The sequence below is a fragment of the Terrapene carolina genome, unplaced genomic scaffold (genome assembly GCF_002925995.2).
Source record: "Terrapene carolina triunguis isolate 2854851 unplaced genomic scaffold, T_m_triunguis-2.0 Scaffold66, whole genome shotgun sequence".
Lineage (NCBI taxonomy): Eukaryota > Metazoa > Chordata > Testudines > Emydidae > Terrapene > Terrapene triunguis.
The window spans coordinates 72576929-72604619 of NW_020664417.1; the positions used below are offsets into that span (position 1 = coordinate 72576929).

Sequence of the window (27691 nt, forward strand, 5' to 3'; positions counted from 1 at the left end):
GTTTCAAAGAAGTGTGTATGGAGGTCCAAGTTGCAGCTCTATAGATCTCAGCAATGGGGACATTCTTAAGACCACAGAAGTAGAAAGGGGTATTGTTGAATGGGCTAGGACCCTAGAAAATGGTTGAATATTATTAGCTTGAGAACAAGAGATAATGCATCCAGATATCTATCTAGGGTCTTGATTGAAAATTGAGGATCCCTTAGACCTGTCAGCAAGAGAGACAACCAACCTGGGAAATTTTCTAAATGGTTTAGTCCTGTCCAGGTTAAAGGCTAATGCCCTCTTGACATTGAGTGTTTGCAGTACCACACATCCTCCCTTAGTCCAGTGTGGTTTAGGGAAGAAAACTGGAAGATGAATGGTCTGGTTAATATGGAACTCAGAAGACATCTTTGTAAGAATTTGGGGTGTGGCTGTCATGTAACCTTATCCTTGAAGAATATTGTGAAGTGGTGATGTATCATTAGAGCCCCTATCTCTCCAACTCTTCGAACAGATGTATTGGTTACCATGAAGGACATTTTCATTGATAAGTTAAGTACAGAAGAGGGTGCCATTGGCTCAAAGGGAGGTCTCATAGGCATCTAAGCAGCAAATTAAGGTCCCAAATCTGGGTAAGATGTTTGACTTGTGGGAAGAGATTCCTCAAACCCTTGAGAAACCTTACCATCGCTGGCTCTGCAAAAGCTGAGAAACCTTCCACCCAGGGAATGAAAGGTTGTAATGATGAGCAACTGTACACTCAAAGAACTCAAAGGCAGCCACATCATCTTTAATTCAAGGACACAGGTGAAAGGTGTCTTAGACTGCACCAGTGGCTGATTCCTGACCATTGCTGTAGATAAGCATTACAGGTAGGGTACAGGTACTTCCTACTCTTTTCAATTCTTCAGAACAGGGTATTTTTAACCCCACAAACCATCAATAAGTCATGCTTTGAGGCAAAGAACTTGGAGGCTGGGGTAAAGAATATGACTGGCATCCTGAGAGAGAATATGAGGGGTAGCCTGGAGGGTGATTAATTGACAAACTGCCAAGTGGATGAGGTAAGGAAACGATGCTTGTAGCGGGTATGTCTGAAACACCAGCGTAACTCTGGCCTTGTCTTACCTTATTTTGATCAACACCGACATTAGAGGTGTTGTGGAAAATGCATACAACAGACCTGAGTCCAATGAAGGAGAAAGGCATCTCCCAGTCAGTGGTGACCTAGTCCCCCTCTCAAACAAATGGGAACACTTCCTGTTCATAGCAGTGAAAAAGAGGTCTACCTGCGGAATGCCCCAACACTGTTCCAAAGTCTCACTGCTCCAGTGCAGAGGGAGGGTCTTCTGACTCCCCCTTCTTGGTTGATATAAAACATGCGTCATATTGTCTGTCATGATCTTTACATATTTGCCTGTGATCAATGGCAGAAAATAGAGACAGTCATTCCTGATTGCCCTGAGTTCCATTAAGTTGATGTGTAGAGGGGTCTCACGAGATGACCACCTGTCCTGAGCAGTGTGTGTCAAGATGTGCGCCCCATCCCCACAGAGCTACATCTGTTGTTATTACAACTGTTGGGGACAGTTGAGTAAAGGATGCTCTTGTGCAAATGTTGTCAGGGTCTTTCCACCAATCGAGATTAGTCTGTTCAAGCTGTGTTTGCTCAGAGAATAAAGAGTTCTGAGTGACCCCTGCAGGCACTGCATGTGTAACCTTGCCTGGCTTATTACAAAAGTACCAACTGCCACATGCCCCAACAATTGGAGACTGATGTAGGTTTTTGACTGATGTTTGGGGCCTGACTTGAATTGTGGTGACTAAATTCAATAGGGTTATAAACCTGTGCTTTGGGAGGCAGGCTCTGGCTGTTACTGCACTGAGGTAAGCTCCTATGAACTCCAATCTTTGCAATGGGGTCAAAGTGGACTTTTGAATGTTTAACTGAAGTCCCAGTTTGAGAAACAGTGATATGGCCTTTTGAGTGGCCAACAAGGTCTTGTTGTAAGAATGCCCCTTCAGCAAAATGCCCCAATCGTTGAGATGTGGGAATATTAGAATTATTTTTCTGTGAAGGTAAGCTGCCATCACTGACAAAGACCTTTGAAAACACTCTAGGAACAGAAGGAAGGACGAATGGGAACACACTGTATTGAAAGCAGTCTTGTCTTAGAGTGAAATATAAGGAGTGGAGAGGGTGGGACACTGGAAAAGGGGATACAGGGGTAAGTGACAGGGGGACTGGAGCAGAATAGGGGCAAGGTGCCTGTGAGCCCCACATTCCTCTCTCATGTGTGTGCCATGATCTGGGAGCTCCAAACCCATCTACAGGGATGTGACCCTGCCCTCCTTACCTGAGCCAGGTTCTGAAGGGAGTTAGCCTGGTCTGATCCCCTCTTCCTACCCCCTCATGAGAAAAAAATTAGGTTTTTAATTCTGTTTTCTCATTTATTTTAAATAAAATGTCCCCTACAAAATGTAAAATAGGTGACAGCTTCTACAATTTCCATCAAATATTTATCATTTATTGTACACCCACATAAATATGGTCATAATAACCATGAGTAGGAGATAAGTCAATACTGCAAAACCAAACCAAAAAGATCATGAGGGTTCAACGCAGATTTAAAATGAGTTTGCTTTAGTTGTGTTCACACCCCTTTTGTGTTTCCTTTCTGAAAACGCTGAAAAGATTTTGTCTGGGAAGAATGCTTTGAAAAGCTTACTCAGGATTCTATGCTGCTGGCTTTTGGCCTGGTTTCAGAGAGGGAAGATTCCTTGCAGCCTGTTTAACTGGTTTGGTGTGGACCTAACCTAAGTACCAGCTCAGCTCTTACATTTGCACCTGGGAGCTTTCTTGGTGGTGGTAGTTGGGGTCAAATAGTGGTGAAATCTTTTGGCCTTTTGATTCCCCTTGCAGTCGCAATCTGACAATTCTGAGGAAAGAGAGGGTGCTGCCCCATGGTGCTTCCCCATGAAGTTTCCTCAGAAACCTAGGAGAAGGTATTTTTGAAGATAGTAATTTTGAGGAGGAAAAACCTAAAAGCCAATGAAGAAAATTAGAAAAATGTAGTTTAAAATAGTCCAAAAATCCTATGGAAAGCTTATTACAAAAGGAAATGTGGAGCCTGTGTCTGCACAGGTTTGGAAGCAGAGGGAAATTCTTTCTCAGAGCTGGTCCTAAACCCTGGCTCATAACCAAAGATCTAGTTTGCCTCCAGTTGCTAATGGAGGGAAATGCCCCACTGTAGAGGCATGTCTGACATGGAGGACACAGAGAAATTGCAATTTCACTTTTGTTTATGGAGTTTCAGGTGATTCAGGTAACACTAACTTTTAGGCCACACTACAGACTAGGAAATCACCTGTGAAGAAGAATAAAAGAGAAAGGTTGTTTGCATGTATTTGTTCTGGAAAAAAAAAAAGAAGTGTAAATATCTTGTAGAAACTTACCCTTTCTTTTCAGTTTAACACATACCATTCTATATACCATTTTTCATATTAAGGTAATTTTCCAATTGAAATTATGTGCTTAAGAAGTAGTAGTCTTTCAACTCCATAAAGTCTGACACTACATTTTGTCAAAAAATATTCCTTCTTCTAAATGTCTACTGCAAAATCTGACGTTAGACCCCAGACAGCAGGAGATCATACACGTTTTGTCTTGAACTGTAATTTATTGTATTTGGGTTCACCTGTAAATGGCAGATGCTGGATAAGATCCTGTGTCATAACTGACCCTCACTCGACCACGGTACAGCTCCACTGCTATATGATCTCTGTCACCTTTGTACAGCAGGATTCCACTGTCCTCATCTGTGGCAATCTAGTGAAAAAAGAAACACTAATTTATAAGGAAATGAATCCAAATAAACCTGACATGCTAAATGGGTTGCACTCATTCCCATGGTCATTACCAATATTTCTTTCTTTGTTATAAAACATTAATTGGGATAGTCAGATGATAAACATCCATCAGTTGTGATGCTAATTTCAATGGTGATTCTAGTTCTCTGTAGGTCAGAGAGTCTAACGTTTTTAACTGACTAATGACAACTTTTGTATGTATGCATTTGTTTTATATGTATGTATTTCTCCCCCATGATACATGATCAGGACACATGTCAACTTGCAGTGATTTACGATGAAGAAAATGACCATAGCTCAAGATCAGTTCTTGCCAATGTACCCCTTCTTACCTGCAGAGTGATGTTGGTCTGAGGGCGGACCTTGCTTGAAGGAATTTGCAAGTAGGATTCTTTGTTCACAAAGTTTACGCTGACCAGCTTTTCGCATTTGTCACCCTGGTAACCTGACAAACACTGACATATCGGTTCATTTACTTTTATGATGCACTGAGCTCCATTCTGACACTCATAGTTATCACAAGGGCTGGTGCGAGGGAGAACCATTGGTGGTGAAAACTCACAAAAAAGGCCACTAAATACAAACACAAAAACCAGTATTTCAGACAAAATCACCCCGTGGTATGATAAAAATATAAATGTTTGTCCTGTCTTCAAGTCTCTCTCACCTGTACCCTTCCGGGCATATACATGTATACCCATTCACTGCATCAGTACACTGTGCTCCATTTTTACACTTGTTGTCTTGACAGTCATCATAGTCAATATCACAGTGTTCTCCTACATATCCAGGTGTGCAATCACATCTATTGAACAGGAAAGTATATTGGTTAGTTCTATGCCTGTCTATAAAAACAATATACATAAGAAAATGCCAGAGATGGAGTATTTTATGAACTCATTCTGAAGTGCAGCACTATTTAGAAAATCAATTTTTCGAGTCACATTTTAACGTAATGCACTATTAAAATATAACTTTAGTATGGTGTTGAGAGCCTGTATATACTGATTAATTACATCAGAGATCTCCAAACTGTGGGGCGCATCCCTTTAGGGGGCACAGAGGAATGTTCCGGGGGCATCCAGCTCTGCTCTTGGCCCTGCTCCTGGCCCCAGTCCTGGCTGCTGGCCCCACCTCGGCCCCAGGCTGCCAGCCTCGGCTCTGCTCCCAATCCTGCCCCTGCCCCTGCCCCCGCTCCCAGCTGTGGCCCCAGCCTCGGCCCCCTTACCCTTGTCCATGTCCCCCAACCCTGGAGCAGTGGCCCTGCTCCCGGCTTTTTTTAAGTTCATTGTCCTTATTCTGCTGCTCTCACTCTTTCCTTAGAATCATGAAATCTATCATTTCATGATCACTTTCATCCAAATTGCCTTCCACTTTCAGATTCATTACCAAATCCCCCTGTTAATCAGAATCAAGTCTAAAATGGCTTCCCTCCTGGTTACTGCCTTCACTTTCTGAAACAAAAAGTTGTCCCCAAGAACTTACTGGAAATGTTGTGGTTTTGCCATATTACTTTTCCAATAGATATCTGGATAGGTAAAGTCCCCCATTACTACCAGGTCTTATATTTTACCCTTTACATTGTGGTTACTGATTACCTGATATTATATCAAGTATATTTAGTGTAAATCTGAAGGGCCCTCATGAATCATTCTGATAGTTCTGCTTGGAATATGTGAGTAATGTACATCCACTCAAAATAAGTAAATATGGTAAACTTAGTTGCTAGGAGTCAGAAAAATAGTCCAAGACTTGTGTTCTTGTGCAGAATATTTTCTTTGTCAGTTATTAGACAACAATGAATGATGCAACATTGCATTTACACAGGCATGTTAGAGTGATCGTAACTGTTTTTTTAAAATTTCAGCTAACAGAATTTAAAAGAACTAACTCTGTTGCCTATGAATCAAAGTGGTCGCAGTATGGTTATTTTTATTTTATTTAACATAAGAAAATAAAAACTGACTTGAAGTGGTGTATTTTCAATACTGTATGCATAGCTTTGACAATGCAAATCTCATCATTAACGTTAATGGGAGTTCTTCAGTTAAAGCCTCACACATTAAGTTGAATGAGTGCTCAGAATTATTTAGCTCACAGATCAATGGACAAGATTACAAATCCATACTTGCAATAACACAGCTGTCTAAAAGTTAACTATATGTTCTCTCTTTTACCAAACTCCTAACTACATCAGTCTTTGTGATTACCTCACTGATTTTTCACTCAGTCTCATACTTTTATGCCTACAACTTGTTTAGAAGTACTGAATTTAAATTTAAATGCCTATAACTCTTTAAATTAGGCCCATCAATAAAAATGTATCCAAATCTGTCTTAAGTCTTTTATCTGACAAAAAGAATTGAGTAAGTGAAGGAAAAACGAGTATAAAGCACACTATTAAGAAGTTAAAAAGCTGACTAAGTGAGATACATGCTCAAAGCTACTGAATGTGTCATTTTCTGGTTTAAAATCTCGAAGTGTAATACATAAGTTTTATGTTCTATGTGACAAAGTACAAGAAGCAACAATAGTTTTATTGATTGACAATATGAAAATGAATAAATGCATATAATGTACAACAATGTTCATCAAAATAACTCTTAATATTTTGATCCAACAATCATTAGCTCCACTGAATGTACATTTGAATATTTCCAAATAAAGTCTGCCTTTTTAAAAGAACCTGTTATTTAAAATGTGCTAAGAATATCAATTTTAATGGCATAAGCTGATTTTGAACACAATAAAATATATCACATAAAACAGGTTGCTCATGAATGACAGTTGAAAGCAGCAGGTTCCCTAAATCTACTAATCTAAAGTCCATTAAAATACTTTTTAAGAGTGCATACTAATTAATGTTAATAAGGATGTCTTGTAATTAAAGATTAGTCTTCCTGGTGATGAACTTCCTTATTTTATAATGGCTTCAATGTGTCTTACTAATAACCTGTCTTGTAATTACTACTCACAAAGCAGTACAATAATCCCTCTTTAATTTAACTTAATTATTCCCTTCACAGTCCAAGTTTCCAAAAGGATTTTGTGTAGACTGTCAGGGAGAATGAAACTCTTCATTCTTCATTGGTCCTATTTAATCCACACTACTGAAAAAACAGTTAATTCACTAGATACTTCTCAAGTTAATACATAGGTGTATATGAAAACAAATGGGTCAGGTTCTGCCATTGATATGTGATCACAATTATTATGAATATGTATTGATAGCAGAATTGACCCACATGAAAACAAACCCTGAAGGGTTGGAGTAGAATAAGAGAATGGTAGAAATAGTGTAGTTGAACTATGACAATATTTTATGCTTACTTGTATCCTTTGGGTGTCAGGATGCACTTTGAGTCATGTTGACAAGGGTTCAAGTCTTGGGCACAGAAATCTAGTTTCTCCTCACACAACTCACCTGCAACATAATATACACTGTCAGTTCAGGGCGAATACCACAATGCCCTGACAAAATTTGTCTTTCTCTCAATAGCAACGCTTACTATAATCAGCCACTGTGATTTAAATTGTTAACATGGAAAAATTCTATACTTTATAATATGTAAGCGATTGATGTATTCTGATTTTTCCTGATATCCTTCAGGAAACAGCGTCTCCAGACTGGTCTTTCCCATTGAGTCAACAGTATAAATGCAATTTCTTGCACTTAAAATTAGGTTGCTGTCAAGCAATTAAAAAAATTAATTGCAATTAGTCGCACTGTTAAACAATAATAGAATACCATTTATATATTTTTTGGATGTTTTCTACATTTTCAAATATACTGATTTCAATTACAACACAGAATACAAAGTGTACAGTGCTCACTTTATATTAATTTTTGATTACAAGTATTTGCACTGTAAAAAAAACAAAAGAAATCGTATTTTTCAATTCACCTAATACAAGTACTATAGTGCAATCTCTATCATGAAATTTGAACTTACAAATGTAGAATTATGTACAAAAAAACTGCATTCAAAAATAAAAAAAGTAAAATTTTAGAGCCTGCAAGTCCACTCAGTCCTACTTCTTGTTCAGCCAATCACTCAGACAAACAAGTTGGTTTACATTTGCAGGAGATAATGCTGCCCGCTTCTTGTTTACGTCAGCTGACAGTGAGAACAGGCGTTCTTCTCATGGCTCTCTTATAGCCGACGTCGCAAGATATTTACGTGCCAGATGCGTTAAAGATTCATATGTCCCTTCATGTTTCAACCACCATTCCAGGGGACATGCATCAATGCTGACGATGGGTTCTGCTTGATAACAATCCAAAGGAGTGCGGACCGACACATGTTCATTTTCATTATCTGAGTCAAATGCCACCAGCAGAAGGTGGATTTTCTTTTTTGGTGGTTTGGGTTCTGTAGTTTCTGCATCGGAATACCGTGCAATGCCGGCTAGAAAAGTGCCATGCAAATGCCTGTTCTCAGTTTCTGGTGACATTGTAAATAAGAAGAGGGCTGCATTATCTCCTGTAAATGTAAACAAACTTTTTTGTCTTAGCAATTGGTTGACCAAAAAGTAGGACTGAGTTGACTTGTAGGCTCTGAAGCTTTATGTTGTTTTGTTTTTGAGTTCAGTTATGTAACAAAAAAAATCTACATTTGTAAACTGCACTTTCACAACAAAGAGACTGCACTACAGTACTTGTATGAGGTGAATTGAAAAATACAATTTCTTTTATCATATTTATAGTGCAAATATTTGTAATAAAAATAATATACACTTTGATTTCAATTATAGGACAGAATACTGTATGAAAATGTAGAAAAACATCCAAAATATTTAATACATTTCAATTGGTATTCTATTGTTTAACAGTGCGATTAAAACGACGATGAATCGCGATTAATTTTTTTGAGTTAATCGTGTGAGTTAACTGCAATTAACTGACAGCCCTACTTAAAATATTTTGCACTTTAATGTAATTATCTACTTGTGGTGACTAGGAATACACTACTGCCTCTATTTTCTCTCACTGATACAAACAGGCCATCAATATTCTTTTCCCCCTAGTTCAACATGAGCAAATTACACATAGTGATATTATATATACACGCATATATAATTAATGGGCATATATCCTGCCCATACTGTGCTTAGGGATCCACAAATCCTAGTGGGTCCTGTAGATTCCAAGGATTGCCCCTCTTGGTATTTGCTCCAATTAGCAATGGAAGTAGAGTGAGCAGAGGAGAAGCAACACGGGGTACTGACGGAAGAAAAGGTGAGAAGACTGGGGGTCTCAAACACTCATCCTCACTACTGAAGTGGCCCTTTGCTGTGAGGAAGCAGGAAAGCTGCCATCCAACTGCTTTGACACCACACTCTCACCCATCAGTGCTTACTGTCTGTTTCCTACAGTGGCTCCATGCAACTGCCACCATACATAGGGAAGTAGTACACAATGGCTTCAGCCTCTTTCCCCGATTATTACAGGACATGAAAATTGATGCAGGAGGACAAAGAAGGAGGCATGAGGTGAGGAGTGGGACAGTACCATTTGGGACTTTTTTCCTTAAAGGGTGAGAGAGTTGGGGAAGGGAGAAAGATAAGAGATACTAGTGTGGGTTAGAATATACTTTTTGGGAGAGTGGCATTGGAAAAGAAGTGTGTATGTAAATCCAAATATTGTTGTGCCCTGGATGTATCTGATAAAAAAAGCAGCTAATTCACATAGTTAATCATTCACTTATTCCTCCTTATAATCATGTGAAACAATCTACAATAATGTTTACAATAAAGATTTTATTTTGTGACTACTTTACAGTAACCAAGAGAGAAGCCTTGTTTCTTTATTCAGCATATTAGTTACTATCATATCTTTTTATGTGGTCAAGGAGTGGGTAATTTTTTGCTGGGCATGTGCCACACTCGTAGAACACTGTGTTTTAGATCTCTATAAATACTCAAGGCAACGGATGACATTTTCCAGGCAGCCAGGGGGATTTGGACATATATTCTATTAAAAAACATGGAAGAGATATAAATGCCTGTGACCATGATCTTTAGCATCTCCAGTCTGACCGGAAGGAAATCTGTGAATATGAAGGAGTAAGGGGTACATGTGCTGAGTGAGTTTCTGAGGTTATACACAGTAACCATTCTTCTTCCCTTCCTATGCTCCTCCAACACCTGAGACAGACTTCTAAGCAAGATAATGGAGTGGCTGATACAGGACTTGATTAATAAAGTATTAAAAGGACAGTAATGTAATTAATGCCAATCAACATGGGTTTATGGAAAATAGAGTCTATCAAACTAACTTGATATCTTTTTATGATAAGATTACAAGTTTGGTTGTTAAAGGCACTAGTATTTAAGTAATATACTTAGAGACTTCTGTAAGGTGTTTGACTTGGTACTGCACAACATTCTGATTAAAAAACCTGAATGATATAAAATTAACATGGCACACATTAAATGGGGAATCATCATCAATGGGTGTTTCCCCAGTGGGGTCCCACAGGGATTTATTCTTGGCCCTATGCCAAATACCTTTTTTTTAAATCAATGACCTGGGAGAAAACATAAAATCATCACTGACAAAGTTGTCAGATGACACAAAAATAATTACTAGGACAGGTTGCTGACTCAGAGCAATCTGGATCTCTTGGTAAACTTGGTGCAAGCAAACAGTACACATTTCAATATGGCTAAATGTATACATCTAGGAACAATGAACGTAGGGCATACTTGCAGGATGGGGGACTCTATCCTGGGAAGCAGTGACTCTGAAAAAGATTTGGGAGTTGTGGTGGATAATCAGCTGAACATGAGCTCCCTATGTGACTGTATGGCCAAAAGAGCTAATGCTATCCTCTGATGCATAAGCAGAAGAATCTTGAGGAGGAGTAGAGAGGTTACTTTACCTCTGTATTTGGCACTAACATGACTGCTGCTAGAATATTGTGTCCAGTTCTGGTGCCCACAATTCAAGAAGGATGTTGATAAAGTGGAGAGGGTTCAGAGAAGAGCCACGAGAATGATTAAAGGATTAGGAAGCTTTATAGTGAAAGACGCAAAGATCTCAATCTATTTAGATTAACAAAGAGAAGGCTAAGGAATGACTTGGTTACAGTCTATAAGTTTTTACACAGGGAACAAATATTTAATAATGGGCTCTTCAATCTACCAGAGAAAGATATAATACAATCCAATGGCTGGAAGTTGAAGCTAGACAAATTCAAACAGGAAATAAGGTGTAAATATTTATGTTTGTGCTGTTCTAAACAAAACAAGCCATTCACAAGCACTAGAGGTAAAGTCAAGACAACCTGTAAAGTACTTTGCAGCCATCTGTTGTAGAAGAGCTTGTTTTTCAATTCCATGGCAAGCGTTAACTTAATCTACAGTTCAGTCCCAAACTGGGGTGTTAGTATTCACCCTGGAGAACTAGACTTGCAGCTGAGAAAATTCACACAAATAGTATTCAACATACAGCAATGCAGATCTAGACTTGGCCATCAGAAAATCCATACCAACAAATTCCATGCAAAGCTTTCCAAAGGGGTTTGGTAGCCCACTGCCAATCTATTAAGACATATTTCCTGTAGAGCTGCACTGTCTTAATGACACAGACTGACAATCTCATAAAGCCATGCCAATGTGTATATGAATTAATAACACAATGATCTCCTGACACAGGCTGCTCGATGGTTCTCAGGGAAATTGCCAATAATAATATTATTTAATCAATATATACGGGCAACTGAAGAAAGTTCAAACACAGGCCACTAGGGCTGACTAACCCACAGGACTTGAATTCTGTCCCCAAAGCCTCTTGCCTTGTCTGTCTGTCAAATGCAAGATTGTTATTAGATCAGTGCACAAAGAATTCTAAAAAAGAATCCCACAACATAACAATATCAAACCAAACACAGACCCTTCTCTTCTGAAGGAGTGGTATTCAAATAAATAAATGGTTAAGAGGGAGTAATTCTTCACACACATAAAATCAACTTGCAGAACTGACTGACGAAGAGATTACAGAGGTAAAATTTTTTTAATATTTAAAGGGTGAAATACATCTTGGCAGAGAATTTGAGAGAATTCTAACTCCCGTGATCATAAACTGAAACAAACAAAAAACCTGTTTTATTTACTTAATTTATGTGTGTTCTATAGGCTAGAAACATTTTTTAAATGAAAGGTTTTTTTTACTTCTGGAGCACAATTCTTCATTAAATTATATGACTGTGGAATCACATAATATATTATGTCCTGATCCTGAGTGATATGAAGATGTCCCTGCAAAATGCTACTGAAACTCAGTATTCACAAGATTCAGGTACAAAACCTCCTATAAATGCCCCCAAGTTGGATTTTCTTCTTACTCATGCACCAGAGGCTTTCAAAAACTTTCAGTATCAGGCACTATATGCCTAATGAGGTAAGAAGGCAATCCCAGCTCCAGAATACCAGGGGACTTTCTAGCTCCCAAGAGTCAATAAGTAACTTGACAAAATTTGGAATCCTACAGACTTCACAAAGGACCCTTAGAAATAATTCAGTATTGAAAACCCGTAATACCTAGAAAAATCCTGTCTAATTGACATTGATATAACATGGACAATAATTCCATTATCACTAAAACAATGAGGAGTCTGGTGGCACCTTAAAGACTAACAGATTTATTTGGGCACAAGCTTTCGTGGGTAAAAACCCCCACTTCTTCAAACATGTTTTGCTTGTTCCACTGGTTAGAGATTGTGCCAAAGGCTGCATTATTACTGGCATATTATCATTGGCCCTGACATTTTAAATTGCCTGGGGGACTGCCAAATGTGGCAGACTTCTCTGTGGAACAGGAATTTAACACTGTGCAATTCTCCTAACCCTCTAGATCTGGACATGGAGGGTGTACTGAGGTAAAGGGGGCATGACAAGAGTATACTGCACTCTAGTAATTGTCAGCTGGCAAATGGCTCCAGTTTGCTCTAAACTACACAGAAGGCCAACATCCCTCACGGATAAGGGAGTTTAAAGCTCAATCCTCTATCTGTGGCCAGTGGATACTGGGTACAGTTGAAGGTGGAGGCCAAAAGTGAAACTCAGCTGCAAATACAGTTTTGTATTGTTTCGCTTGATAATATAAGATCAATCCAACTTTGCTAGAATCTGAGCCTACAGTTGCCAAATGGTCTGAAAACATCAGCAACCACTTCTGAGGACCTGGTAAAAGTTTGATTTTTTATGGAAGCTTTGCACAATATATAGAGGGTGCAATGACTGGGGTATGAACCTATTGTCCAATTAAAAGGTCTCCTGACTCTTGTTGACTTGAAGGGATACTACATAATGTGTTCTGGGAGTATGAAAGGAAGGAAAATATTTCCTTACATTTTTGAAAATATTTATTTCAAAAACCCAATGAGGAAAATGGACAAAATTGTTAAGTAAATCAAGAAGTCAGTCCAGACAGAAATATTTAGTTCAAACAGTACATTAATAGGTAATCTAAGAAGGGAAATACTGCACTACAGCAAGGAAGTGGAAATCCTGTGGCCAATGTGGTGAAGAAAGAACATAAAGAACCGTATGAACAAAGGGCCAGGTTTTGAGTAAATATGGTCTATGTGATCAAAACAACCATGGATATTCTGAAAGATTTACAGACAAGAGAAGCGAACTAAGAACAAAGTTTTCAAAGACGCCTTAGAGTGGCCTCCAAAATTTGCACTCCTGAAATGTTATTTTTGCATCTACATATATACAAGAGAAAAAACATAAAAATAAATAAATAGGAGATACAATGCCTAACTGCCCATCTAAGTATTTGCATAAGCACAGTTGTAGGCAACCAAAATATAAATGAATACAAAAAATAAACTAAAAATTAAATAATAAAAAAGCCTTGTAGCTGTTGAAGAATAAGCATGAAAAACTTAGTAGCAAATTTTTTAGGTGTAATGATTTGAAGAACACTTCTGAAAAGTTGTTCCTAAGGGAGTAAATAGAGGGACAAAGACTGAAGTTCTAAATTCTCCAGAATTTAATCAGTATGGACAAGATGAAAGGGGGAAAATTAATTTACAAAAAGGAAGAGATAGTGACAAAAGTGAAACTCCTACAAAAAGAAATGGCAGATTATGTCTTTTGTCTTTATTTGGAAGGAAAATTTTGGAAAGCCACCTAAATCAGGAATTGTAGCTCCCATTTTTTTAAACATACTTCAGGTAAGAAAAATGGTTGTGATACTACTGTGCATCTTTAAATTCAACAAAGTTTCACTTCAATGTTACATGTGTACAGTCATACACTCATTCACCCATTTAGTAAAATGATAACTGTGACTTTCATAAGTTCCCTGCCAAGTGATCAGATTCTTAAAGACTAGAAAATTGCTATACAACAAGTGTTATATTTTCTAAATCATTTAGAAGATCAAGCAATGATAGATTAATTAGTTTAAATAGTCAGTTTTGCAGAAAATATCAAAAACAATTCTATAAAATAATTCCACAGTTTAATTAGGAACAGGAAACATCATTTTATGCATCAGATATGTTGCTTAATTATTGTGCTCAACCTCAATCCTCCAATAGAATTCCACTCAAGTAAATGGGACTCTATGTGGGCATTGGGGACCAAGCTAACAGATCCTATTTCAAGAACAAGGCCTAAAAGTTCATCAAAGATATTTTTGTTAGCTAAAATGGATGTTATACACTTGGACTGTCAAACAACATATTAAAGATGGTTGATTTACCATAGGTGATCCTTGGTTATCTAGTGGGAAGAGTTTATCAACTGGTCAGACTTATATATTAGTTTTCTGTCCTCGCTAGATTATAATTTATGTTAATTACTTGAATGAGAATATTTAATAGCAATTACCCAGGTTTTCTAAAGCTAAAAACAGTAGCAATATAATAATGAGGAACAATACAATCACGTTCAAAAGGATTTAGATCATTATTATTGTTATTTTGGATAACTGGATAAGTAAATTGTATGTGTAAATTACTACATTATTTACAGATGAGTTGGGAGGTGGTGTAACAGAAAATGAAATTATAAATGAAATAACTTGACAAAGTACCAACCAAGAAAATTATCTGAAGGTATTACAGAAATATTCTTAAACCCATCAGCACTGCAGCAAAGGCAAACAGGATATTAGAATCCAAACCAGGAACATATTCAAAATAAAATTGACTACTATTTTTTTCTTAATCACCATAACAAAGTATACAGTGTTCCAAAGCAATATGTATGTGTGTGTGTGTGTGTGTGTGTGTGTGTGTGTGTGTGTGTGATTATTTTTTATTCTGTGTTAGGCCACCATAAATTGTAAGTCTATTTCTGCAGTCTTTTTACTTTCCATGAAAGTTAAACAGTTTTTCCTCCTCATGTTTTTGATTGAAGTCACTAGTTATTAACTACATCTGATTCATACAGCAAACAGATTGTTTTAGAGAATGTTAGTTCTAGTTAAACTATATGGTGTTAAACTGGAAGGTTGAGAGTTTGACAAACTGTACACAATCTAAGTACTGTATCATCTCTAAAACTATTAAAGTACTTGGCATATGAATAGGAAAATATAGCATAATATAAAAGAAACTGTAAGCACCATGCCAATTAAAACAAAAGAACAAAGTTTTAAGTTGTTTTAACTAAGGCCTGGTCTACACTAACCCCCCAAGTCGAAGTAAGGTACGCAACTTCAGCTACGTGAATAACGTAGCTGAAGTCGACATACCTTACTTCGAACTTACCGCGGTTCAGACGCGGTCCACACGGGGCAGGCAGGCTCCCCCGTCGACTCCGCGGTACTCCTCTCGTTGAGATGGAGTACCGCAGTCGACGGCGAGTACTTCCTGGTTCGATTTATCGCGTCTAGACCAGACGTGATAAATCGAACCCGGAAGTTCGATCCCCAGCCGCCGAACTAGTGGCTAAGTATAGACCAGCCCTAAGATTAAAATACAAAATTCTCAGTGGCATTAGGAAGCAGATTACAACTCAGAGTATTAAAGTCCCATTGTAAACCACTGAAAATCAGATTGTCAAAATTATTTTAAATATAACTTCTGACTCTGCCTCACCTCTGCATTATTCCAATTTTATACCAGTGGAATTCCGTTCATTTACATCCCATGCTAGTGGATCGCCAGTGCAAGACTGAGACCTTAGTTATTACAATGTTTAATGTAATAACAACAATAGGTATTGGCAGGTAAGGACTGTGCAATAAATATTTAAAAAAAATATATATAACATCATGCAGAAAAATAATGAATTATGGCCTGATGATACCAAACAGTACTCATGGGAGCAGGCCCACTGAAGTAAATGAATCTAATCACATTACCAAGGATTGTGCACATTCTCAGGATCCGGCTTTTATTCTTGAGTGGAAATGCATCATAATTAGTGGAATGATCACACTGCTCAAATAATAATTTACAATTGCTTGAGATACAATAGTTACATTAACTGGAATATTTTATTAGGAGCAACCCAGGGTGAGAGTAATAAAAGCATTTCTCTTTAAACTCTCATAAGTCACAATACCAAGGCCTTGATTCAGCAGGGTACTTAGGCACATGACTTAAACGGATATGCCTCTCACTTAAATTGGGCTACCTAGGTGCTTAAAGTCAGGCATGTGCTTAAGAACCATATTTAACTGGTGCCCAAGTGCATTAGATGCATTTAAATTTTTACTCGTTACCACTAGGGCTGTGTAAATACTATATATTTGGAAATGTGTAAATCAGGTTATATAACTGGTTGGTGTAGTACTTCATTAAACTGAGAGAAATATTTAATTTCTATTATTCCTCTTTTTTCTTACTGAATTAACAATTAAGATATAAAGGCCTCTGCAATAAACAGACAGACTTATACTGCTAGTAATTTATGATCAGCTAAATGCACTTTCATATACACTAGTAAACTAAGTAGCATAAAATATGCATCACATTTCTATACACCTGCTTAATTTAGTCTTTGAATCCTAGTTTACCTCCCCTGAGCTTTTTAATAATTTGATTGTGTGGGTTACACTAATTACAATATATTATGTTGTTCACTTGTTTCACACATTTCCAATAACTACAACCTTTTTTCTGATTATGTTTTCTCCTTTTAATCTCATATAAAATAGATATTTCAATGAGGAGACATAATTATACAAGGGGAATATCCATTCAAACTTGAATTGGGAACCCTGTGAGCACAGTAGCACATCTACAGTTTATACTCCATTTTAAACTATGTTTTTCATCAACACAAAAAAATTCACATTTTGATATTTTTAAAGTTCTGAAAGAAAATTCAGATCATTTATACTTTATGCTGCAAGAATTCAGTGAGGTAACAAAAGTACTTTGCACACTTATAAAGCAAATTTCATTAAAAAAATTACATATACTAGTTCAGTAGTCAGTGCAGTTTGGTTTTGGTTCAACATTAAAAATAAGATGATGGATTTATTTGTAAACAGTGGTGTTGTGTTTGAATGGTAGCTAGCTTTCCTAACGATATTCACACTATTAGTCATAATAAAATAAAGCAATTGTACACCAGCCTGGCAGGGTGGTCACAGAGCAATGAGCTACTGTATCAGGGTGAGAGTTAACAGGAGTGGGCAAACTTTTTGGCCCGAGGGCCACATCTGGGTATGGAAATTGTATGGCAGGCCATGAATGCTCACAAAATTGAGGGTTGGGGTGTGGGAGGGGGTGAGGGCTCCAGCTGGGGGTGCGGGCTCTGTGGTGGGGCAAGAAATTAGGAGTTCAGGGTGTAGGAGGGGGCTCCGGGCTGGGGCAGGGATGCGGGGGGGGGGAGAGCTTTGGCTGGGGGTGCGGGCTGTGGGGTGGGGCTGAGGGGTTTGGGTGCAGGAGGGTACTCCAGGCTGGGACCAAGGGGGTTGGAGGGCAGGAGGGGGATCAGGACTGGGGCAGGGGGTTGGGGTGCAGGAAGGGGTCAGGGGTGCAGGCTCTGGGTAGCGCTTACCTCAAGCAGCTCCCAGAAGCAATGGCATGTCCCCTCTCCGGCTCCTATGTGGAGGCGCGGCCAGGCGGCTCTGTGCAGTTCCCGGCCAATGGGAGCTGCAGGGATGGTGCTTGGTCGGAGGCAGCATGCGGAGCGCCCTGGCTGCTCCTACGCATAGGAGCCAGAGAGGGGACATGCCGCTGCTTCTGGGAGCCATGCAGAGTGGGGCAAGCCCCCTACTCCGCTCCCCGGCTGGAGCGCCAGAGCAGGGCAAGCCCCAGACCTTGCTTCCCAGCGGGAGCTTGAGGGCCAGATTAAAATGTCTGGTGGGCTGGATGCGGCCCCCTGGCCGTAGTTTGCCCATTCCTGGTTTAGGATCTGAGTGTGGTTCTGAGCAGCAAACTGAACCCTTAGGAGTATCTTATGTTGTTTTTCAAAGACCCAGTCCCACCAATTCAAAGAATGACACTAACAGACTCAGTCCACCCTTCACCTCTCTATAGGAGGATTTTCTGTGATGGAGGCAGATTGTGTGGGGGGAAAAGATCGAAAGAGGACAGGAAATGAGGAGGAGGAAAAACAGGCATATCCTTCAGCTACTTAAAATTAATCATGAAATACCAGTGCTAGGAACTGATCTAAATATGTAATTCAAAATGATGGATTAGAATCTCTTCCATTATTGGGTTAAATCAACCTTGTGTTTTAGTGACATTAATGTTTTGACAGAAACCCAAAACATAAGGTTACTCAAAATTAAGGCTGCATATATCTCCATTAACTTTCTCTGTTGCACAGCCTCATATCACTGTGTGATTTTTTAGATGCAGTATGTGCTGTAACACTTGGTCACTACAATGATAAACAGGAGGACATCACAGCCTAATGTCTAGCAGGACAATTCATATAAGAAAATTAAATGGGTATTTTAGAATCTAGAAAGCATTAGAACAGAACCAAAGTAGGTCTTACACCTGTTGGGTACAAGCTTTATTAGGAGACCATCTCTGTAAAGCAAGCCATTTTTATTGGTCACCAGAGGGGATGCATATGGTAAGTTTTAGTATATTTGAAAAAGACAATGTTTACAGTGTTAATGGTCTGTTCTTGTATCACTGTCTTCTGTGCAAAGAGCTGTATTTTTACCTTTAATAGCATTCATTTGACATGTATGGAGAAACAGTAAAATGCCTGATCTGAGGATTTAGGGTAAGCTTGCTAAATGTTAACTATATCATTTCTCTGATCATGTGCATACACTGAAATCCATGCACCTTTAAAGAAAAGAAAAGCAAGAAACCAAGGTAAGTGAAAATAGGCTTAAAAGACAACTGACCTTTTTCCACTTCATTCAGATTAGCAGCTTGCAGTGACAAAGACAGAAGAGACAAGAGACTTTTTACATTGTAATACAACAGCACATTAAGCTAATGCACAACTATAGCAGCAGAGAGGTTTGCATAGCAAAGTGAAGCAAGCTTCAATTTTTTACCTACAGCAGAACAAAACAAACAAGAAAAGTAAGAAGTATGTGCTACTGCTGGCATAGAAAGAGTTGCGCTGCTAGACCAAGGAGATATGTGTTCTAATGACATGGTAATGAACAAGAGAAATGATCAATTTTAATTTCTAGGATGTACATGTAATGACCTGACAGTCATTAGATTTGAGGATAAAAATGAGATGATAATTAAGAGAGCAAGGCAAAGTTAAAGAGTGCAGGACATAATGTGAGCAACTTTACATGTTATTCATCAGCAACTCCAGGTCTCTTCTGATCCTGTGTGCTTATTGTGGGTTTCAAGGTTACATTCTGTGACATCTTAAGAATGTTTACAGTACAACACACATACCATACTTGTCTTTGACACTGTGATGATAGTGTTAACTGCAAAGCACAATCTTAACTTGGCAGATATGGAATTGTGACTATTAAGAAAGCCACAGCACGTTTTTCAATTCCATGCCAACTGTTAGACAAAGATATCAATATTCAAAATGTGGCAGGAGAGATGCACACATTGACAGGTTTTGAGATAGAACACCCTTCACAGTATTTTGAAAGTTTACCTATACAGGAAATTGCTGTTTCAGAGATAATCTTGAGATCCTATCACGCCTACCATCCCAAAAAATAAACTCGAGCATGAAAAAATTACATTTTAGATTGCCAAATTCCGAACAACATTTTCTTTATCCTGTGTAGAAATATTAAACTGCATTTACAGACAGCCATTCACTCAAAAAATATTCTGGCATGGTGCAAGTCCACATTCAGTTGCCATGCACCATGAAATCTTCAACACGGACAGATCCAAGAATTAATAGAACAGAACAAGAACCACAAGAATCTAATTGGAAAAATATAACCCAAACTACTAATTAAGTCTTAGAGAAGGAAGGAATTAAGCTTTAAAAAAGTGGTGTAAATCAGTGTAACTCTACTGAAGTCAATGGTAATCTAGGGCATATTACACCAGCTGAAGATCTGACCCTACATTCCTGTAACTGTTCACTTCAATTGATTTTACAGCTAGTTCTGATTAGTAGAATACTATCAAAATATTTGTAAGAAATTTATTTTTCTGTGTTAATGATGGTTTAGATGACTAAAATACATATAATTTGAACAAAATGATTTACACTTGTCACTGTTTATACTATGGTTACTTATGGCATTTTACCCAGTGAGGACAATAAAAACAGATTAGTCAGTTTCACTTTTGTTTATAGTCAATTTCAATTTTCAGTTCTCACACATTAGAAGAATGCTGCAAGGCCTGAATTGCAAACACTACCGAGAAATGTTTTAAATACACTTGGAACATTGTTAATAGTTTTTTTTTCCTTTAAAAAAAAAAAAAAGATACTGTTTCTATTAAGCAAGCAGTATCTCCCACAATTCTAATTCTGGACTAATCTCCTCTCTCTGCAACTTCACAGAGGTGAACCAGTCTCTGGCCAGGCCTTCTCTGCTCCTGCTTGCCACCAGATGAGTTATTCCCAAACTGTGAAATGTGCATAGTCTCATTATTGACAAATATTCCAGAGATAATGAAACTACTATGTACATTAGATCAGGAAGGACTGTCCTATGGTAATGATTCCACTTAATGGCTGATCCTTGGCTCATGAGCCATCTAGGGTGCACAGAATTGTGCAAGATGCTGCTTGCAGAAAGGAAATTATTGGTAAGAAAATTTCCGTTCTGCAGCCCGGCATCTCCCACAATTCTGGACGTCCGGGAGGTAGTGAGCAGTGATCAGATATAGGGAGGGTTATGAAAGAAGAGGTTGGTAGAAAAGAAATACCCGCCTTTTTATGAGCTCACTCAAAGGTCCATATTATTCTAGACCACCATCTGCAGGCCCTTCTGCCAAAGGACACATCTGCGGAAGATAGACAGTCCACCTTGTAATGCTTAATGAAGGTATTAGCTATAGACCAAGTGGTCGCTTTGCAAATTTCCAGAATGGATGCACTTGCTCATTCCGCCATGAGGTTGCTAAGGATCTCGTGGATTGTGCCTTGATGCCTTCTGGTATAGGAAACACTGATGATGTATAGGCTTCCACAATACATAGTCTAATCCATCTAGTGATGGAGGACTTGAAAACTCTAAGTCCCTGGCATTTTGTGTGGAAGGACATGAATAGAGAGTCGGATCTTCTCATGGACTCTATATGTTTGAGATAGACTTTCAAGGCTCTTTTGATATCTAAGCTTGGATAGCTACTAAGAAACAAGCCTTAACAGATAAATAAAAGGCCAACGGTGAAGTCAAAGGCTCCTCAAAAGAGATGGCTTACCAGGGTCCTCAAAACCAGAGGTGGGTTCCATTCTGGAAAGTGATCTGACCGTTAATCTGGCTAATTGGACTACTTGAAGGAATCTTGCTATCTGTGAATTTTCTGCCAGAGAGCCCGAGGATCTTGCGAATAAGCACGCTACTAAGAGTGGACACCTGACATACAATGGTACTGGGCTGAAGGCCTCTTTCTATGCCTTCCTGGAGGAAGTACAGAATGGTTAGGATTCCAGGATTTCCAGGATATGCATTGTGCTGTGCACTTGTAGAATCTGACCAGACAGAGGAGTATTTTTATAGTCTTCTAGCCAAAAGCAATGCCTTAATGACTCTAGACGGCAGACTAAGACCTTCCAGCGCCTCCCTCTCAATAGCTTTGCTGTTAGTTGAAGCCATTTTGAGTCCAGATGAAGAAAAGGACCTTTGTGAGAGGATGTCCACTCTCCACAGAAGCTGGTGTGGGAGTTCCAGTTAAATGAAGTCTGAGAATCAAGGTGTCCTTGGCCAATGAGGAATTATAAGAATGACCATCACCTGTTCTCATTTTATTTTCTAGACCACCTTTCCCAGTAGTGGGAAGGGTGGAAATGCACATAGTAGGCCCTGCAGCCAACTATGCAACAGGGCGTCTGTCCCCAAGGCTCAAGGGTCTGCCTCCCTTGTGAAGTATTTTGATCTCTTTGCATTCCTAGGATTCGTGAATGGATTGGTTGAAGAGAGGCCAAATGTCTAAACAATAAGTTTGAAGTGCTGAGATCCCTCTAGGCTTTCCCCCTGGACCTCAATTTCACTGTTTTCCCTTGGAGAATCTATTGTCCCTTTGCTGTTACCTGTGTGAGGATGAGGGGCAAAAGGAGTGCCTCTGTCTGAAGGCCAGTCTAAACTCTCTCCTGGGGGCATTTAGTCAGGAAGGGAGAGATTGTTTGGATTTTGCCACAGTCAGCCACCACCTTCTCCAGATTTTCTCCAAAAAGGAGAGAGCATATAAATTTGGCAGTGCAAAAAACTAACTTAGAGTATCAACTATCCGGAGATGGAGACATAGATAGTGTATGGCTCTGAACTAGAGGCCATGGCTCGGGCTGAGAAGCTCATTGCATCTATTGAAGCACCAGCTACTAATGCTGCTGCTAGGGAGACTTTCTTTAAAATGGAACCAAAGTCAGGACGATCTCTGTCCTTAAGGGCTTTGAGATCTTGCAAAGCAGGTAGCTGCTAGGACGCTCAGAGAGTGGTGGAGGAGGCTTCAAAGTCCTTTTTGAGAATGGCCTCCATCTTTCTATCCATAAGATCCTTGGGGCTAATCATCCCAGGGGAGGGATGCTACAGAGCCAACAATAGAGCCCTTAGGTTCTTGAATGTTATAGAACTTGAGGTCGCACTTGTTAATGTGCTTGTCCTTATCAGGCTTGTTCCATTCATCCCTAATCACTTCCTTGAAGGAAGAAAGAAGAGGTATTGCTGCCTTGGGGAAGGCTTTTGAGACAAGAAATTTACTCTAAAGCTTACTCTGACGAGACTGCTCAGGTTGGGTTTGAATCATGGAACAGCCTTGATGCATGTAGCTTTACATTTCTTAAAAAACCCCCCACAAAAAATCTTTGCTGTATTTTCCCCCCTATTCCTGTTTGGATGCAAAGCCAGACTGCTCGCCTTCCCCAGTGGAGGAGCAGAAAGAGGATGAGGAGGAAAAGAAGACAGAGGACTCGTATCCAGTGGTGAGCTGGAGCCGGTTCGCGCGAACTGGTTGTTAAATTTTAAAGCAGTTTTAGAACCGGTTGTTAACCCGCTTTCCTGCGAGGGGGCACTGCGGCTTTGATGGGCTCTAGCGGGAAGTGATGTAATTCCTCCTCCGGCCGCCGGGGGCACAGCGCTGCGGGAGCCATGTGGGCCGCCACCTGGCCCTGGGCACGGGCCCTGTTGCTGCTCCCCCGACCCCTGGCCCTGGGGCTCCCGCTGCTGCCTGTTGGGTCCCTGGCTGCTCTGCTGGGCCTGGGCTGCATCCTGCTGCTCGGGGTGCTCCGAGCCGCTCTCCCCGTGAGTACCCGCCACCCTGCCCGCAGCCAGCCCCTGCCGCACCCCCTGCCCTGCTCGCACCAGCCCCTGCCGCACCCCCTGCCCTGCCTGCAGCCAGCCCCGCACCTCCTGCCCTGTCTCTAGCCAACCCCTGCCGCACCCCCCTGCTTGAAGCCAGCCACCCTCCTATCTCCAGCCAGCCCCACACACCCGTCTCCAGCCAGCTCTGCACCCCCTGCCCTGCCCGCAGCCAGCCCCGCATCCCCTGCCTCCAGCTAGCCCTGCCACATGCCCCTGTTTGCAGCCGGCCCCACGTCCACTGGAGCAGCTGGGACCCACACATGTGCACACCCACACATGTGAACATACAGCAAGTGTGAAAAATCGAGATGAGGGTGGGGGGTAGTAGAAGCCTATATAAGAAAAAGACCCAGAAATCGGGACTGTCCCTATAAAATCGGGACATCTGGCGGGGACCCACACATGTGAAACAGAGCTCAATCTAGTTCAGGCCCATCTTTTTAAAAAAGAACTTTAGGTAGGATTAACATACATCCGTATTTTCCCAGACATGTCAGGCTTTTTGGTTCTTAAATCGCCGTCCGGGAAAATATGGACATATTTTTTATTGTTAAGTATGACTCCTAATAACTCAATGCATTGCCACTTCTTATGGAGAAAGGTACAAAAAATACATACTGTGGCATATCCCTTAAATCAGAACTTTTTATAGGGAACCCGTTGTTAAGATTTTGGCAGCTCATCACTTCTTATATCTTTTTGTGTGTGTGATTTTTCCTTCACTTTTTTGCCTGTTGACATTTTTTAACTTGTTTAGCTTGTTTCAGGAGTGTAATAGCTCTGCTGTGGCTTTGGTGAGGCCTTTTGTAGCTTGCCTTCCTTAGGGCCTGAAGCCCCCACAAGAGGTTTGATTCAGAATCCTCCCCTGCTGAGTCCCATTCCCCAGCAGGACGGTGGGACTTCTTGTCCAACCTCTCCTGGTTGGCTTTTGAGGGAAGGAAGTTGATTAGATGCCCTGCTTCTTTCTCCGGGGCACTCAGGACTCACTTTCAGATGGGGGTGAGGGGAAGGACTTATGGCCCTACAAGCCTCCTCACTTTGTTCTGAAGGGGTTCCCTGGGACTTACCCCCAACTTGAGCAGTCAAGGTCCTCATCACTTTTGGAGCCTCACCCTGCTGGGATTCCTGGTCCTTTTTCCCCACTGGAGTTGCGTCTGCCTGGGTGGGTAGGGGACCCGACCTGCCTGTCCGACTGGTAGCCCCAGGACCTAACAGAGTTGGAGTCAGTTGTCTGGGTACAGACTGGACACAACTCACTGTCTGCCAAGCCTGGAAAAGCTGCCTCACAGACAGAGCAGTGCTTCAATTTGACCCAATATTTTCTTGGCTGTTCTGCTTTGCCTGTACAGGGGCAGAGGACCCAGCAGGGAGATGCTGAAGTGGAGACTCAGGGAAAGTTAAATCTCTGAGGGGCTAACCAACCAAGGGAGGAGGAGGAATGTTGGCGAGGAAGAGCACCGCTCCCCACTGCCCAAAAAGTAGGCAGAAAAAGATAAAAAACAGAAGAGTGAGGGTGTGTGCAACAAAAACTGCCACTGTCTGCTGCCACGAAGAATATGGTGGCAAGCTGAAGGGGGAGTGGAAGGGGTGGAGCATGGCCAGAGAGTGCAATGCCAAACACTGATCTGCCTCTGTGAAGCTGCCGAGAGAGGAGAGCTGCCCAGATATCCAGAACTGTGGGAGACAATGGACTGCAGTATGTAGAGACTGCTGCACGTGAAATTTACAAAGTTCTTCATGCAGATTGAGTTACTTAGACTGAGATTTAGTTACTTACCTTTGAATCAGGCAGAGAACAAAAAAATCAAAAATAATTTGTGACTTTAACCAATTGTAGCATTGTTTTACACTACTGTTTCCCCATTCTCAGATCTTGACATGGTTTGTTAGCTGTACAAAGTTATAATTATAACATGATAGGCTTATTTATTTATTTCAAACTGCAGGGTCAGTTAAGGCAGGATGTGAAGTCATTGTACATTGGGTGAAATCACAGTAGCTGATTTTACGGTGTATAGAGTTATATATACCAGGCAAATCTGGCCATATATATTTAGAAAGTATTTTGGGGGGGGTGAGGGACAGGATGAGGAAAGCCTGAGAGGTATTGAAGTATTTTAAAATCTTGACCATAATCTCTAAATACAATACAATTAATACTACAGACCTTATAAAACTGTTTGGCCTTATTTTCAGAGATGTTGAGAACCTACAGTTCCCACTGACATCAACAGGAATTGTGAATACAGTACATCTCTGAAAACAGAGTTAATTGTTTGTAAGAGTTAAAGTTATTTTTTTTTCTTTAAACTAGCCTTAAAGCAACAACAGAACCAAATCAAAGTTTTGATTTAGAGAAACCAGGATAAAGTTTTCTTCTTAGAGCCATTCTGTCCAAGGACAGAATGCTGCCCTCCACAGAAATGTAATTACCTGACATTTCCCCAAGGACAAGTCAGCCTTTTTGTTTTACAGTACTGTTTTCTGGTGTTTTGCCACCAGACTAAAAAACAAACAACTGCAACAGAAAATTAAAATAAAAACACATTACCAAGATTTCTCACTTCCCAATCTGTTACATTACATTTCCCTAACCACGTATACACAGAGATACTTAAAAAGCAAAGCAGGACAGAAATTGTATAAAAATATACTTAATAATTTTATGCTATTACATTATTTATTAATGCTAAAGATGTTCATAAAATAGTTATGGCCCTGTGACGTTCCTGTCTCAGCAGACAGGACTGGAGCAGTCTAACCTATCTGGAGAAAAGACAGGTCTGAGACAAAAGCCACAAAACAAAAACAAACCAAAACACTGGTAACACGCTACAAAGTTACTAGAGCTAAAAGCTCATGCACATGAGGTCTTAACCTTTTCCATGGATATACAAAACCTCAAAAGAGCTAATGCAGAAAATGGTTTGCTAATGACACCTCGCTCTATACTTCCATCTCTTCCAATCTACTTGTGCGGTGGAATGACTTACCTAGTGGCTAATGGAGATTTTAAAATAGCTGACAGCTAGCTGGTTAAGACTCAGCTCAGATAAGACCGATATAAGGATTACAGGAAAAATGCCAGACATTATATATGCACCCTTATTCGGGCTGGGGTTTGGCTACCGTTTGTTTCTAAGACTTACAGCTAGGGATTCTCTTGAATCATCAGTTGCTCCTAGATATACTGATAGTAGCAAATGGCAAAAGAGTGTTCTGTCATTTGTACTTAACAGAACATTGTGTCCTTTTCTTTTAGATGTGGACCTCACCATACTTATTCATACCTTTGCTATTTCAGTTATTGTAATTCACTCTGTATGGAGCCACACCACCAAGTCATTTGGAAATTGCAGATAGTGTATGAATGCAGTTAACTGACTTGTAAGTGGTATTTCTTGCACAAAACACATTTCCCTGAGTTCTGTGACCTGCATATGTTGCCAGTTGATTTCCAGGGTGCAGAGTTAAAGTTTTGGCTTTAACTTTTAAAGCCTAAAGGTATGGGCACTCAGTGGGGGTGTGGCATTCAAGTTAATATTGCCCTGGCTTACACAGAAGAGGGTTGGTAGTTCTTGGTGAGGGCCTTTGTTTCTGGAATTCACTTCCCTCTTTGGCCATCCACCAGAGCCTAGATTTAGTGCTTTTTACAGCATGCTGCAAGACTCACCTGTTTTCTCATGTTTTTTCTTAGGGGCAGGGAGACCAAGTGGGATTATGGGATATGACGATTGAGTGGAGTTTATTCTGGGGTCAGGGCAGTTCTTTAAATACTTTGTGTGTTTGATTATGAGTTATGTATTTAAGCTGTATATGCACCTAGCAATTTACTGATACACAGTGAATGCATCTCAATAAATAAAATATCCTGCTTCCTGTTCTCTAAAGTTCCTGATTTTCAGGATCTTCCATTCCCACTTTCCAACTGAGGCCACAGAGTCTGTAAGAGTGACTACAGCAATAAAACTG

General features: G+C 40.0%; 1 protein-coding gene across 1 annotated transcript in view; it reads right to left on the reverse strand.

The window, feature by feature from the left end:
• SLIT2 (slit guidance ligand 2) overlaps positions 1–27691 on the reverse strand; it is a 407535-nt gene that overhangs the window by 18378 nt on the left and 361466 nt on the right. Inside the window, exons 29-32 of the mRNA XM_026648011.1 lie at positions 7186–7279; positions 4523–4660; positions 4188–4428; positions 3684–3814 (exon numbers count right to left, since the gene is read on the reverse strand). Coding sequence (XP_026503796.1) covers positions 3684–3814; positions 4188–4428; positions 4523–4660; positions 7186–7279 — 604 coding nt within the window. The remainder of the gene's footprint in view (positions 1–3683; positions 3815–4187; positions 4429–4522; positions 4661–7185; positions 7280–27691) is intronic.